Genomic DNA, 17,581 nt, shown 5'->3' on the forward strand with positions numbered 1-17,581 from the left:
GTCGTGTTGGGCTTGGAGTTTTAAACTTTATAAAGCTTTTTCCTTTGACATCACCACTGGGGTTTAGCCCATTTGCAGGGCTTTCAGAGGACATAAATCAACTTGATGAAATGTTTGACTGTATTTTGAGTACTTAATTATGCAATGCCTTTCATTTGATTAATTACTATCGAAATAAGAATGTTGTGACATGTAGCGCCTACAAAGTGCAACCAACTGAAGCGTAATGAAAAGGTAGCCTCGTTGTTTCCATTACTTAACATTTAGTGCCTTTTACAAATACTGAAAATCTAATCAAGCTCTTACAGTTATCATCAGTGAATTGCTGATCACAAATACAGATCTCACTTGAAAAGTTCTCTAAATTGTCCTTAAGGCTCGTGACCCTCCTGAAAAGCATGTCAACCACTCATTGGGTGATATGGATTTGTTTTGGCCTATAAGACAATAAGTTTGGTATCTCTCTCCTAAGTTGTATGCGTAGGCTTTCTGCATTGCATCACACCTCTTAACTTTGTCTGCACAGGCCAGGCACTGATGCAAACACACATTCTCGCTTTCCAGTTTATGATGTCAAGATGATGATGTCTCAGGGCGTCGGGTGCTCGTGACTGTGTGAGGCAAGAAGAACAAATCCATGTCATGAATTTTGAATGAAATCATGCCTGCACACGAGGACTCTCACGTACGCGCATGCAGATGCATGACAGGAATCACACCCCCGCAGCCAGTTCCACACGATGTCGCGGTAACAAGCGAAGGAAAGTTGCAAAGTGCCAACAAATTCAGGGGAGAAGATGACTGCTAGCTACCAAATGTGGATTCAAACAGTAAAGGATTTAAAATAAAAAATTAGCTTCAGGTGTTAAGAGGAAGGAAATGCATTCAGCATGTTTTTTGTTAGATCTAAAGGATACGTAAAAGATATGAAAAGAAAGGGTACTGTGGGGAGGAAACTTTGGTTGCAATGTGTTTTCCTTACAGTGACACCAGAGGGTCTTACTCTCTCTCTCATTTGAATCAATATCTGCATTTTGAAAAGATGTTTTCAATTTATATCATGACAAAAATAAACATATACACGCATATGATTAACAGATGATGTTACCATCAGTTCTTCATGTTACTGTTTAAACAGAGGGACAGATTGGTTATTGCAGATGAATAATTAAGATTAGTATTAAAGTGGCGCTATCGGACCAATATGCTTCCTTTGACAAGACGCTGAGATATCTTCTGGATAATCTTATTGTATTTCTCACTGATATATGAATGATATAGCTTAAAGCTACAGGATATATTAATATATATGGTAAGATCTGAACACCTCAAGCATATGTTTTCCATTTCAGGCCAGAGACGCATCGTACTGAGGATTCCACAAAGCTGGTGTACAAACACTTCATGTGTGCCGGTCCCAAAGGCCGGCTCACAAATGGACAAATCTCAAGTCATGACACAGACTGAGGAGAGAAATGTAATAAATGTGACAGATTTTATGCATGAGATTCTGAAGAACCAACAATAAAAAAAGACAAGTGTGAGAGTGTTGCTTTGACTTCTGAATGTAAAAAATGTCGACTGCATCAGTCGGTCAAACTTATTTTCATTATTTACTATCGTGACAAGTTTGAGCTTGTGCTCGGTGGTTTTGAACTATTAGACAGCATCATTTACTGTGCAATCCGTCCTGAGCAAAGATCAATCGCTAAATCATTTTATTACTCGCCGGACAAGCCCTGAATTTGAGTGAATAGGACGGAGTGTCTAACAAAATGGGAAGCAGCGTGAAGCAGACCGATTTTCTTTAGCTCACTCAGCAAAAAGTCAAAACCAGTGGTTGGTCTCCGCTGTAGCGAGTTCCATTCAGAATGAATACGCTTCCCACTGGTAATTCAGATGCATTAAGATCAATTTAACAATGATGAATTGTCAGACCAAAGATGAATTTTTCTCATCACTTGAATCACAATAATTAACTCCCGATAAATCCAACGAGTTGACAGGTGAAAACACTAAGCACACTTTGCATCATTATCTCATTTGAACAGCTACAACTTTAACACAGAGCTGTAAGTGGGTAGAATGAGTCGAGCTCTCCCTGAAGTGAATGTTTTGCATTCTAATATCTTCAACAGCAGGTTGCAGTCTTGTTCAGAGGCCTGCATGGAACAGCTCAATCACTTACGGCAACACTAATGTTGGTTTAGTACCACTCTGATTTTCATGGCAGACATATTGACAGAGACGGAGAAGCATATAGAGTATATTTAATAACAATAATTAGAAAAGTGCACTCAGTAGAGTGAAGATCTGTGCCGGGATAGTCTGCAACGACCACTGCTGTATGTTTGATTGAACAAATACAAACCACAATTCCTTGCAGTCAGTGCTCGATTGAATTTGTCGTATTTTTTAAATCAACGGAAAGATTCAGCGATTCTGTCTAGCGGTTACTAGCAGCTAACTACCGGTCTTCCTGCCGATACGAGAAGACACCCTTCGCGCCGCTGTAGTCGGAGCTCGGTTGAGTTTGTCATTTGTCAAGTTGCTAAGTGATAGTGAACACATTATCACTCCCGGGACGCTGTTCACTGCTGTAATGTTTGATTGAAGAATCCAAAGACGAGTTTGAAATAAGGCCATTGTTGATCATTTGTGACACCTACCGGCCGGTGAAGGGGCGTGAGGAGTCAGCACCAGTCGATGAAAATATGTTCTGAAAAAGTTTGAGTCACAAGAGGTCCTTGAGCAAACAATGAGCCAACAAATTACACGGCTGATGGTTGCAGCAGAATAAGAGATTAGCTGTGTACAGACACAGATATGCACACACACACACAAGCACACACTCCTGTGTATTGTGCGTGCTTGTCTTAATGGAATAGCTCACTGGGACAGTTAACATAACGGGGCCATTGTTAATCTTATTAATTACACCAGTTCTTTTCCTGCTACGACCAGTCAAAATGTCTGCTGTGAAAAAGGTCCATGTTACCATGAAGAGAAAAGAAACGGTCACGTCTGCGAGACAGATGGAAAATACAACACTGCACTTTATATTGTATATTATTCTCATCACTCTGGAGGGGAACTGAATCTCTACTGACGCCACACAATGCCCACCTCACAACCTTCTAACTGAGAGGCTTGAGGCCCTTCAAAGGTAATAAACTAGCATGCTTTACCTGCTCTTCTTCATTTTTGGTTCATTCAAAAAAGAAAATAAAAAAAGAAATGTAAACTACACCATATTTGCAGTCCTGCCACACTGTAAGAACCCACAACTCCCAGTGCTCTCATGGACAAATGGCTGTAAAGCTCAGGAGCGACAGAGATGGAAACTAATTTTGATAGCTCTGTATGTCGCAGGCAACACAAAGGAAAATCTCTATATCTCGTGGTGCAGAATAACACTGTCAGAGAGGTCTGTTATTCAACAAAACCAAATTATGCTGACACTGATGGTCTGCTCGAGACTGGAGCAATAATAAAGCAGGAATGGCAAGCCTTCATTACTAAAGCTTTGTGTGGCCCGGAGTGAATTGATAACACACTGAAACTCATTTCCTATCAATATACACCTCTAGAGGACCCCAGGGTCAGGTTGATTGTTCATTAAAATGAAATAATGACAAACTGGTAAATGACAAAAACAATTTTGTGATAAATCGGCACTTTATCAAAGCTTCAAAAAGCATTTTTCAGGTTCACTCCGAGCAACGACAGCCACCGGCTAATAATAAGAGATATCAGTTTCTATCATTTCCTTTGTTAAACATCAAAGCATTCACATTTAATGGAATTGTCGTTTAGGGGAACTTAATCAGACTCATTGCTAATCTACACAAAATAATGAAAATGAGGGAACAATTTCATGACTAATTAATAAGTGCTGGAAAATGTTTTCCATTCACTCTGAGCAATAACAGCCATGGGGTAGCAGTGTAATAGATACAATTCTTTATCTTTCGCTTCTCAAATTTCAAAGCACGTACGTTTAATGGGATGCCCATTTAAAAAGCCATTCCATCAGCAAAGGTTTTACTGGAGGAGGTCTTTTTACTTAAGCCCCATTTGGATTACAGACGGGGGGGGGGGGGGGTATTACCATACTTGGTCATTCAGATTCTAAACAAAACCTCGTTTGAACTTCTGTCTTATTTTTGTACTAAAATAAAGTAAAATATGTTGAAGTATTTGACAGAAAGGTAAAATAAACCCAAAAGTTGGATATTTGCTATCTTACGCTTGATTTTGACACACTATCATCTTCTGACTCTGTGGAACAACAAAAACCAAGTATTCTTGTACCATGATGACTACCTACCTTAACGTTCTTGTTGACAACATTAACCTTCCTAAAACGGCACTATTCAGACCGAACAAAAGCTATCTCTGGCTTTCTTTCAGTATATCATTAAGACAACACATGGACGGTTTATAAGACATTATAAAATGTGGTACGACGACGACTTGACTGGGACGGCACAAACAAATGCACACTGATTCCTGCAACTCTGGACTTCTGCTGCTCTCAGAATCACCATATGTAAAATATAATCCTCTTTAAATCTGAAAAGAACTCTTCTGACTGTGAGCCTAATGTTTATTCTTTACCATCATATGTATCCACCGTTACCAATACCAATGGCAGAAAGACGCACTTCTGAAAACTAACTCATTAGCCTAATTGTCTGGAACAAAAAACTCATCAGTTACACATCCTGAGCACATGCTATAAATGACTAAACCAAGCATTCTGTTCAAAAGAAATCGAAACTACATTAAACAATACACAGAATACAGCAAATCAGGCTTTTAAAATGAGGCTATGTGGTAATTGGTCTGCACCTGGGAGGCTGAAATATAGATAAACCTTAAGAAGTGATGAAGTTTCATGCCAAGTTTAATGCCAAGATGTGAGTGAAATTTTCTGGGGAAAGAACTCCATGTCTAGTCTTTTGTCATTCCTGTCGTGGGGGTTAGGGGTCATCCTTAACCAATTAAGAATTTTTAAGCTGAATGGATAACTCTGTGCAGGTGTTTGCATTAAAATAGGCCTTCCTGTACAACTGCTGCCCTTGAGAAAGGCCCTTTACTCTCATAAACAACCCTTGTCCTAATTGTGATAGAGTCTCTATTGATACAGATGTAGCCTAAGCCTTGCTCACACAGGACTAATATTATCTGGGGACCTCATGTCATTTAGAAATGACCACCCCACATGTTTCGTGCGGCACATGCACACAGGATATATAGAATAATCTATGTAACTATGTGCCTTGCTGCAGTAGATACCACTACATATTATTCATGACTGCTCGCTTCACATCTCCCCATTCAATCAGTTCAGACTTGCCTTCGAGCTTACATGCAAGTTGTGTAACCCATGATAACGAAGCTGTATGTTGTATTTCGCCAGGATTCACCACATGATTCCACCTCTGGCCTCTATCACTATTGACTCCATCAGGTGTAGCAACCCACCCCCTCATTATACCTCAGTGCTACCTGCACAATGGTGCGTAAAATAGGGCACTTTGGTCTTCCATTTTCATGTTTGAGTCTAATCAGTCACTGGCACCTTCTCACCGCACAAAAAGCTGTATGCATGTTGTTCGTCTATATTAGTGTGTAATAATGAAAGAATAGCTCTGTGTGTGTGTGTGTGTGTGGAGGGGGGAGCGGGGAAGCTGCAGCACAACAGACGGAGCCCATGTCATTAGCACCCAGTGGACAAAGTCTTTGATGTCGCCTATCCCTCTTCTTGTTTGATGGCGCTGGCCTTACAGATGAAGCACAAGAATCAAATGATGCTTTGTGTACCGAGGCCAAAACACAGCATCCGTTAGCCGAGTCCAGTTGCCTGGAACACTCAGATCAAAGTGAGGGGCCCTTATGAATGCCTGACAAGATAGAGTGGAACAGTCAACAGCTTCCAAGACACAAAACAAACTCACACTTCATGCCCAGAAAAACATGGCAAGTCAAATTCAGGGACAAATCAGAAGACGGCAGCGGTGGTGAGGGCTGCCTCTCCTGAACACAGAGACTATGAATCGTAGAGCGCCACCCAATGAGGACAGCCCGTGAGTGGAATGATGAGTCGAGAGGATTGCTGAGCTATCCAGGACATCTGAAGATAAATCAAACCCACGTATTTAAAGGTTGACGTTTGATGTTTTATCAAATATCAAACTCGGGGTGTGTGTGTGATTTTGATAAATGTGCCGTGAAAGACCAGGTCTTCACATCTGACAATAGAAGTCTCTTCATTTAACACACAGATGTACAATTTCTCTTTGTTTAAAAAAAAAAAAAAAAAAAAAAGTACATAATGCATGAGAGGACTTTGAGTCTGAGCTTTTCCAAGAATCCAGTTCCTAGAGTCAAATTCTTGTTATTTTTACGAATTTGGGGAAAAGAGTCAAAATAGCTCGGATGATCTCCGAGAACAAATCGTTTCATACTCTGCCCAGAGCAGCTTAACACACAATCTATAGAGTTGACGAATAGAAAAAACAACATGTTATTCAGAGTGACTAAATAATAAAGACGTACTAACGAACGCCAACTTAAACTATTAAAAGGAAACTATAACTAAAGCTATTCAAATAGTGTAGATATTATCCAAACACTTCAGCTCCACGTCTTTATAATACTTTATATATATATATATATGTATATATATATGTATATATATATATATATATATAATATACTGTATAGTGTAAACAACATTGTGTCGTCACGGTCAAAGAAAATTCATGAGTCATGATTTTCATAGACACGGTCGATTGCGTTACTTACTGACAAATGAACGCTAACACACACCAGACTGTCTGACAAGTGCTCGAGGACCACACTGACAACACATGAACTCATTTGTCTTTAAAGCAAGCACCCCCCCAGCAGTTAAGACCTCGTCACTTCTGGGCAGTGAACCAAACAGACACTTTGCCCTCTACATAATGTCTAACTTTGATAAACCTTTTATTTGATTCAGAGGTTTCACTTGAATTCCAATTATCCGGGGACATTTCACTTTGGACAATGAAGCACTTTATGGCATGAGGAGCTTCCAGGGTGTGTCATGTACGAATGCTAATAGAATTAATCCTACAACCAATAATTGTACTTCTAATGACTGGCAAAGCTCAACTGGGCTCTGTCTAATTTATGGGTGACTTCACAAAGCATGGATTGAGGGCGCTGATTGCACATAATGTGCAACCACTATCTGACCCCATCTCAAGGTCCGATTCCAAAAAAAAAATCATTAATAATGCATTAATATTACAGCAAAGACACCCTGTCAAGTTTGCAGCAGAGTGCAATTTGCTCCCTTTCTCCGTTTTCCCCGTCTTCACTTTATTCATCTTTTATGTAAGATTGCAGGTGCCCGCAAGGAAGCAGCAAAATCTAATTCAACAAGACAAACCAGCACAATCATACAAATATCACCTGCAGGCAGAGAGACTGTGATGAAAGTGCTCGACAAGAGGAGGCTACACGAGGAGAAAGTGTCAGATGAGGACAGATGAGGGGAAAAAAGGAGGGAGGGGATGCAGCAGAAAATTAAAGGAAGGCAGTAAGGATGGACGAGGTAATATATATGGACATGTGCGTACTGAGCTTGAGAGTTTATTTATATTTTATCCGTCTCTGCCACTAACCAGTTTTCTACAGGGCTCAACAGTCAGGAATGCCAGGCGCAAGTAGAATACCAATTCAGGCTAGTAAATAGAGGCAACTTACTTGCCCAAGTGGTAAAAAAAACGAAACGCGTTGTTTTTTTTTTTTAACGGAGCTGATGATGGAAGTAGTCACAGACTGAGTCATCTCGCTTCCTTCTCATATCACTCACTCGCGAGAAAATGTCCCCGGCTGAAGACAAATTCATGATCTGAAGCTCAAGCGAGCATTTCAATAATCGTTGAAAGAGGAGTTCAGTTGTATGACGTTAAGAGGATGTGAAACTCCAGATTAATTTACTTAAATGAAGATCAAACTTGATAATTAACTTGAGTCTTTGTTAGTTGACAACCGTCATTAAATAAAAGTAAAATTTACTTTGGGCAAGTATTTCTGATGGGGCAAGTGAAAAAAACAGAAAGATAAAAACGTTGAACCCTGGTATACCACACAGAAGACATGCAGCGCTTCAGCGGAATAGAATATTTAACATCATTTCACCTTAAAGGTCCAGCTTTTCTTTCATGTCAGTTTTTAATGTTGAGAATGAACTGTGAAGCTCAGCATTAGATACCAATACAGCCTGTATAAATATTTAGAGATTCAAAATTTAAATGTCTACTTCTACATACAGCAAACATTTATGATCCCTTAGATTCGGTCTTTGAAGAATCTAGATATGCACTGAGCTATCTCAGCGTCATTTTGTCATTCTGCTAGTGCTATCGGGTGATACACACACTGACGGAGAGACACATCTGCAACAAGCTAATATCAGCCGATATATATATTGCACAGCCACTGTATTGCTGCATTCACGTCAGGGTAGAAAATTTACATATTTTTTAGGGGGCAATTTTTGCCCCCACTGACTGAAATCCAGGGGCATTTCCAAAGAATTGGGGGCACTTTTTGAAACTTGTGAAACAACATTTAACCTTTGTTCAAAATAATAAATATACTTATTTAGGCTTACAGTATGTGAGCAATTGTCATCAAATGGCAATAATAAGACTATTAGGCAGTAGTCTACAGATTCAAAGTGTTTTCTTAGATTTTTTAACAAAAAACAAACATAAATCAGACAATCATATTCAATTGTATTCTTATTTCTTTGTGGTTATTTGTTATTATTACATTTTTTAAACAACTATTAACAATTATTAAGTCAACGATGCCTTGATTACATATGCATTAGTCATTGTGTGGAATTGAGAAAAATATTTTTGTAGCACCTCAAATATTTAAAAAATGTGCCATTTGAAGGTACAAATTCAGTTCAGAGTTTTTGCTTTGTAAAATATCTTAATTGACTGTCAGTCAGGTATTATTCATTTCCAGCAACCCTCAAATCAAAGAATAAAGACACTTTATGCACAATTTAGGTGTATTTTCCCTTTAACTCACGAGATGCAGGTAGCATGTTTTATACTTAATGTGAATATAATTCATTTAATCTAGTTTCCATTATGCAATATGTATACTTTATTGGCATCTTATTCTGAAAACCGGATGTTTGTCTGAAGAAACCGGATGTTGTCTCACGTTAATCTTTTCCGCTAACTCCCGATCTGTGCCGTTTGAATGCGTTTACCGTGACTTTCAGCATATAGGTGCACTAACATTTAAGTGTCTGCTGAGTTGACCGCAGTCTCGCAGTCACAGGTCTGATTAAGAAGCGCTCCATTCGATTCTTCACGCACAAGCAACACGAGTCAAGGCGAAAATCAAAACCATTCTGTGGCAACTGGACCGGGTCATATAGGCTACGATGTTTTTGACAATTTCATTAAATTATCATTATTATTAGAGGAAATTATGGGGGCATTTTTTGCCCCTCTCCTAGTGATATCGGGGGCAAAATTATATTTCTTAGGGGCAGTTTTGCCCTTTGCCCTCGTGTATTTCCGACGCTGGTTCACGTCATATGGGACGGATGGTAGAGATGCGAAAGATCCCCATGTAAACGTTCAGGTCATCAAGACAATTGTATGAGTACAGAATTGGTTGTTTCAGGATTAACAATATAACCCGATATCCACTGATGTGAGACGCCCATATTTGTATCAGGCACTTCTGTATTAGGAAGCGTTGGACACATCTCGTCTTTCAGAAACATCTGTTTCCCAGCCGTAAATACGACACGAACATTATTTAAAAGTCTGAAACTTTCAATTACAATAAGTGGAATGACAGGAACGCAGCATATCGGTGTAGCCATAGAATTACAGACAGCAAGTAAGTGAGGAGTCCACAGTGTAACCTTATCATTCACATGCAATGCACATAAAGGGAAACTTAGTAGGGCTCAGTCTGGGAATCTTGGCCATCCACACACCTGCCTGGAGAAGAAGGAAGAGTGAGTCAAGTCTATATCCAGGACTAGTGATGTGCATGAAGGTGAGCCAGACTGTATCTATTTGGTATTGCTTCACCTCCACACTCACTCAAGCTGCTTCATTCCCAGAGGGGTGACATTTCACGTCCCAAGTGCCAGTTTTCATAGCCCGGCTTCCCTGCCTTCACCTGCTGCCTGACTGGCAATGCAGGAGCAGACCCCGACACCTAACCCTGCAAATGGTGGACCTTCTGATGAAAGCTGGCTCAACAAAAGTGCAAGTACACTTGGAATGTAATTAAGCGACGTGGATGTGACTGCATTGAATATTAGCACAAAAAGTACGATTGATTCCTCTCCGACGTGTGCATTGTTGTCTCAACAAATTCCCCAACGTGAGGCATTGATGCATTGACTTTACTATTTACTATGAGAAAGTGATAAAAACAGACGATATTCCCTCTCTCACAAGCTGTTTCATACGTGCGCATACACACATCTTTATCCCCCTAAATGCTTCTACAGAGACATGCACACACCTGAGAGGGAAGAAACTATGAGGAAGCCAAACGAGTGAAACGCTCAAAAAAATCCGCCACGGGTCATATTCCTCATTAACTTTCTCCTCAAACTGCAACTAGAAATCAAACTGCCTCACGTGGGCACACACCCGCCACACACACAAGCGTTCATGCACGTTGCCGAGCACACACACCCACACGCGCTAAGAAGCTGGGAGAGGCGCGACTTTAAGTCTTCTCTCCTCTATTCCCTGAAGCAGAAAGTCAGGATCTGTGCTGAGGTGATAAGTGCACTGCGAAATTCACACATACACACACACACACCCTCACACACACACATACACACAGACAGAGGAAAAAGTCACTCAAAGTCCCACTAGAGAATAAACAGCTGTATTTCTTCATTCAAACACCAATAAAATATAATTTGTATATAAATTTTGCTTGCGCACTCATCTGGAGAAAACGCACGCACGCACAAAAAACAATATTTTTCACATTGTGAAGTAGTGTTACAATTTCGGAGCTTCCACCGTGTGACGCGGATCAGCAGAGGAATGCCACCCCATACAGATTGCATGCTCATGCATGTATGCGTCATTGTGCCGTTTAATTGGTATACACCCCCCACCTAGGGGCCATTTATAGGTACTCAAAGGCGTCCGTGCTTTCCTCAAGTGACTCCAAGCATACTGCGAGCTGCTATGACACATGCGTGCATCCAGGGGCTGTACTTAAATGTGATTATGTGGCACACTGCATGAAAAGATGGAGCAGCTATTGAAGCTGAGAGGTGGTTGACTAACGAGTGTGTGTGGAGAGACAGCCTTCCTCTGTGCTTACTGGAGAAATTAATATTTTCTGGTTTATTTTGGTTGAGTGATTTTATTCTGGATTATGAGTGCCAGTGTAGTACAAAAGATGCCACAAAAGGTGAGAACTAGCAGAGGACAGGGACATTAGGCTCAATAACATAACATTATCGAATCTATTTGTGTGAAATATCAAACGAGAATTGGACCACAGAACAAAAAGGTTTTGCGATTGCGAAATTAGATCTTTATTGTGTGTGTACAATTGTGTTTGTGTGTGTATTTCACTGACCAGTTTCTTCCTCTTGTCCTGCTCAGTCGGTGGCTCCTCGTCATCACTCAGCTTCGGCTCCTCAAAATGGCTCATCAGCATGCAGCTGCGAACAATAATATCCGACTCAATATTAATAACCACGTACAGACCTCAACAGTAGGAGACAATTTCAGGACAGGCAGCGTGCGCGCGCACACACACGCACACACACACACACACACACAGGAGAAAAGGCTGAACCCTCTGGCACTCGAGTACACAGCCCGACCTGCTATTCATATTGGTTCATCAGCATGCAGAGAGAATTACAAGCGAAACCTTTGTGCTCAGTCCAAAGTCTTATTTCTTCTGCCGCCTTTTTTTTTGTTTACTTGATCCTTTGTGCGAGTGAAGGTAAGGTAGTGGGGCTCTCGAATGTCACATTTGGTGACTTTGACATGTGGCATTTTAAAAAAGTCGTGATCAGAAATATTAACTAAATTCTACCTAAACTCTGACTAATGAAATCCACACTAATAATCCAGCACGTTTATACAGCTCAGATACTCCCATCCAGTCTGTCTATTCTGGAGTGAACACACCTTTAAAGTGGCTCAATATTTCTATAATAATGTATCAAATGACAACGTAAAGATAATGTGACAGTGTAAAAGAAGCCCTTCATACTGATAAACCTACAGAGAATTAGCACTTTAGAGCTTTATAGCGATTTACACTTTGCAGCTTTACTGTTTCGGTTCACTCCCACCATCTCATGGCGTCGTTCCGGGGCGCAGCAGGCAGCTGTCATCAGTGGAAAAACACCAAACGGCAGACAGACACAACAGTCAGCAGCTAAAGAGCCAGACATTTTCTTCAGGAGTTGGTGACCAAAAACAGAGCTACAAGAGAATGAATTATCGGCTTACATTTTTTTACTAATTGGTTTATTTGATAAGGGACAGTGCACATTAATAAGAACATTGCTATAAATGCGCCAGAGTTAGCCAAGAGGCTATTTTTCATCTGTAGTCCCACCTTGATCAGGTGGCCAGAGACACAACTCGGAATGAATGAAAATGTTGTTCCGTGACTGCTGGATGTGTAAATAAGCAACTGTTTGCCATGAAGATCGCCAAATAAACTAAAGGTGATTATACGTCAACGTTGTGTTCACAACTCGTTTCTGCTGCCCCAGGGTGGCACAAAAAAAAATCCGTTATTGCAGTTAAAGCTACATATGGCCACATATTTACTTCCCCTTTTTAAAACGTATGAAGTTTGAATTTTGTTGAACTGAAAGTACAACTTTTCTTTTCCTATATTTTAGTTTTTAGAATCTTGCACATTGATCCTATGCAGCTCAGTTCAGCACAAAAGACATTCACACTGTTAATTCCTTTTACAGTAGTTGAGTAACAAGTGACTGATTTACTACAATAACACTGGAGTAACATGATGAATTGGGTTGCCAACTGGCATGTTTTACTGAATTAATCCATGGCAGCAATGACTTCCATTGTTATTCCACACCACACGGGAACTATTCCAAACCACTTATAAGAACAGAAGAATGAAAGGGAAGTCTTAAAGGAAGATTACACTACCCACTGCTTTCCGTCTCAGTTGATTGCATTTACAAACAGTGAATAAAATGTGCATCCACAAATATGTTTCTTGTCTGTTATGAAGCACAACAGGGGACCAAAACAATTCAACACATCACCGGCAAATAAGGAAACATTTGCACTAACCGCTCGACCCAACTTTTCACTTTATTTCACACTGGCAAATTTCAGGAGGGAAGCAGAGGAAATGTGTGTGTGTGTGTAGGTTAAAGTCACACACCACAAAAACATTTGTCTTTAACCACCCGGCCAAATCAGAATGGTGAATAAAAATCACTAAGTATATAAATCAGGTTATAAAATTGTGAAAAATAAGCAGTATTACACTTCTCTGAAATGCTGACAGCGCAGTGAGGGTCGATTATACGAGCACAGTATGTACCATGGATGTATGTACAGTATATAATAATAATACTACTTCTCTTTGGCCATCTCACTGCTGCGTGCTACTTCTGCTGCTCTACGGGCAGAGCATGCGCACCGGAGACTTCCAGTTCGGCCCTATGCTAATTTGAACGGGAATAAAATCATCCAATCGTGCGACTCTTCTAAACTTTCCAAATGTGTTGTGACCGAATTGATCAAATTATAAATGGTGGAACAAGTTCTTCTGCGTGGGTTGAGGCTCAAAACACTTTATCGACGGTTTTACAGTCACGGCACATTGAGCGGGGGGGGTGGCCACTGATGTTATGTGCTTGAATTTGTATATAGCGCTAGGGGAGGGTTGTCTCCGGTGCATCATCAAGGCGGCCATAAAAATGCTGAACGCAAAAATGATGAAAACAGTTTTCTGATCAACGCTGCTAAGTCAGTCTTCTTCAGGGCACCGTCATGCTCCATGAGCAGGGCTGCTTTCGTATCATTGATTTACAATCGTTCTTTAGAAGTTTGTTTTCCAAGGAGCATCGAGCTGCACTGCTTTCAAAACAGATATGTCAACATTCATTCAGTATGCATGAGCTTTGTCAAAATTACAAACGGCCTTCACCTCTGCAAGGTACTGTATTGCTTATTAAAGGTACAAGTATTGATGCAGATGTTCTTCTCGGTCAATTTGTGAGAAACACGCATACTTACTCTTTGAAGGTGCTCGTTTCAGAATCTTCCGTCATCACGTCATGCAGGGCCTCAACGGAGATGTTGATGATGCCACAGAACTTGTCCTGGATCACACTGATGACAAACAGACACCACCGACTCATTACTCACGAGGTCACTCATTCAACAGCTGTGTGTTGGAATGAAAAAGAAAGCTAGATGCACGTATAAAGAGAGAGAGAGAAATGGGCGTCTGCCCAAATAAGCAAATGGTTTATCAAGAGCACCATGACAACAGAGAGCAACAGTCAAGGTAAAATCCTGGTGACACTGAAAGTGATGAAGTGTCTGTCAAAAAAAAACATATGGCCGTCCACAGAAAAGGGGATCTATGCCATTCATCAACTCATGTTATAGGACACGTGTCCAGATTGTTCCGTTTGTATGCTTCTCCCCGTTTCTCCATTGGCTTCCATTTGGAAGGAACATTTTCAAAAAGACACAAAGGCAAACCAAAAAAAGAATAAACATCAATCGGGTAATGGTTGAAAACATTTCTCTACTTTTATGATCCCAGAAAAACATGTTCCCATTGCACTGATCAGTAGCATATGATAAGGGGGATTGTCCACCTAGAAATGCAGTTTTATTTGATTGTCTCACACACTCAAGTGTGAAAAATAAAAATCAATAACGCTTTACGCGCAGCCTTGCGGTCTGAGTCTTATTTTAGCCACTGAGGTGATTCTTCCAGATAAAAAGCATTGCTTTAAAATATGCTGGCTCGCATCAACCCACCACCCTGGCTTAGAGACAAGCGGCAGTCATTGATTCATTATTTGAGCCATTCTTCCAAAGCACTGGAAGGGAAGTGGGGGTTTCCCCAAGTCAATGGGAATGAAGAGCAGGGAGGGAAAAGAATACAAAGACACAAAGAGAGAGTATGTGGCGGTATATGGGCACTGATGCATCAAAGGTACTGTCAGTTCAGGTGCTTGGCTTGGTCGACCCCAGGCAATGTTGCATGAAGTTCACTGAGCATGAAGTCTGGCAAAAAAATTGAAAAATCAGTGCATGACGGATACAAACCCAGCCAGTGAAAACAGACCTCTCTCTTACTTCTCGTGAGTGGGAATCGCTATGCTCGTGTTTATTTTGTTAATATTGACATCAAGACTGAAATCACGTGAAAGCTGAGCTACAGCAACAGGGGATCCATCTACTCAGCATATGACTGTTGTTCTATTCTGCACTTAAATGAACTGTGTACTTCTCCAATCAAATTGGAGCTCCATCCACACGACTATATTTTCACTTTAAAACAGCTTAATAGAACAAAAACAATCTCCGTGCAGATGTTTCAGTGCCGTAGACGGGAAGAAGACTCATCCAATGTACTCTGCAGTCCCCTCTTTAGCACCTCACGCTCAAAACAAAGACGAATTCAGATAAAAAAATATGAAAGCATATGTTTTTCAAATGTTGCAATAAGGGGTTTTATTTACAGTAGCCACCAACAAAGATATAGTCTGCTGCTATACGTGTATTCAAGGTCTTGCTTTATCTTTCTCTCACACACACATCAACCACATGCGGACGCAATCCATCACTAAGGTTGATCAGGGCCGATCTGGACATTTGATCGTTCTCTCGCTAATCCTGAGGAACCAAAACTTCATCGATAATATTATCTTACAAGGCGCATGTTATTTTTGGCCTCCCCCCCAAAACGGGCGCTCCATGTAGGGTTGGAACAGGAACTGTCACAAAGCGCTGGAATAATAGCTTGCCTCCTGCATATGTAGGCAGCAGAAGCATTATCAAATGCAGAATTAACAGCTGCTAGGTCAGCCGTTTTGAAATAAACTACTGCTAGTTGAGGCTGATGGTGTTTGTTTTCCTCCAGAAGAGGATCACGTGATAGGGGCGTGACGAATCGGGGACCATGTGAGCCAATCAAGAAGCGTACTAGGTTTCTGCGTCATCGCTCTCCGTTTCTGCCCATTTAAAATAAACTAAAACGCAACCGCAGAGTTTTCGAACTAGAATGGCTTCAGCAGCGTTTGCAAACATCTTCATTTTAAGGGTTCTAAAAGGCCGGAGTGCTGTGGACGCTCGGCATAAACGTAGCAAAGGGAGGCGTTTTAAAATGAAAACGTAGTAGTGTGGAGGTAGATTTAATGTATGTACGTACACTCACACAGATACGAGTTGTGATTGACTTCAAAGAGAATGGAAACGGCTCCAGGGGAAGTTTAAACAGTTGTTCCTTTCAGCCGGCAACATTTCACTACTAATATCCAGGGAGCGTAAAATACCTCGCTGAACACCTCAGCCCCCAATTTCTGAATAAACGTCTCAAATTGGCAGCCATAGAAACAACTGGATGCAGGCATGGTATCAAAGATCCCTTATCACACATTTAAACATGTCCGTCAATTCTAATTCTATCCAGCGCGGCACTTGTCCGGTGATTATTTTCTAATGGCTGACTAGTGCTAGCTGCTTCGTGCCTGCCATTCAAATCAATGTAAGTGGGTACAGGATCTGAGCCGACGGGCCGCGAGCAAAGACGAGACAAGAGCAAAGCCTGCTCACAGCACCTGTGTCGGAGTCGTACTCGCAGCATAAAGGAGTGGAGGACAGTGAAGTGAAGTGTGAAGGCTGAACACAGAATGACATTTTAAGTGTTATCCAAAACCATTTTTTTTTTTCAGAAAATACATTTCATATTTGATTCTTTCGTGTTCAGCTGCAATTACAGATTTAATGTCTATGGTCAAATCTGACCTCTTTAGAGAAGCAGAGTAAATGCTCTTCTTCTCCCTCCTTGCGTGCGTGCGCGTGTGTGCGTGCATAGATTAGATACAGTCCATCTAAGCTTGTTGCAAATGGATTTCAATTAAACATCCCTGATTCAAATTGATGCTGCTGAGCATCATTAACTTTGAATCATTAGAGTAAACCTTAAATAGCACAAGTGCGGGTGTAAGTGGCAAGCGCATAACTCATGACAGGACTCAAGATTGTTTCAGTTCTTCAACTCTTGCATTGGAAAATGTAAAGCATATCAAAGCTATGTATTATATTGGGAAATATTCTAATGACAGAACTGACAAATTACCCGTATGGGCAAGTAGTTAAGAATTCAAAAACTACAGGTTTCTAAAAAAATATATGTGTGAATAAAAACAAATAAAGCCAAATCATTGCATAATCTCACACTGGAGAAGAGCTTGATTTACTAGTACTAATTTACCAGCAATTACATTAAAAAAAAAATGCAAAAT

General features: G+C 40.6%; 1 protein-coding gene across 2 annotated transcripts in view; it reads right to left on the reverse strand.

Moving 5' to 3' along the window:
• Window positions 1–17,581, reverse strand: part of ipo11 (importin 11) — a 109,927-nt gene that overhangs the window by 15,014 nt on the left and 77,332 nt on the right. The window contains exons 28-29 of one of the 2 annotated variants that reach the window (XM_031856641.1): window positions 14,331–14,426; window positions 11,662–11,746 (exon numbers count right to left, since the gene is read on the reverse strand). In XM_031856641.1, the coding sequence (XP_031712501.1) occupies window positions 11,662–11,746; window positions 14,331–14,426 (181 nt within the window). Of the gene's footprint in view, window positions 1–9,550; window positions 11,747–14,330; window positions 14,427–17,581 lie in introns of those variants that run through there. The other variant, XM_031856640.1, reaches the window with a different exon arrangement.

This window comes from Anarrhichthys ocellatus, unplaced genomic scaffold (assembly GCF_004355925.1).
Source record: "Anarrhichthys ocellatus isolate YVR2014 unplaced genomic scaffold, GSC_Weel_1.0 scaffold17, whole genome shotgun sequence".
Taxonomy (NCBI): Eukaryota; Metazoa; Chordata; class Actinopteri; order Perciformes; family Anarhichadidae; genus Anarrhichthys; species Anarrhichthys ocellatus.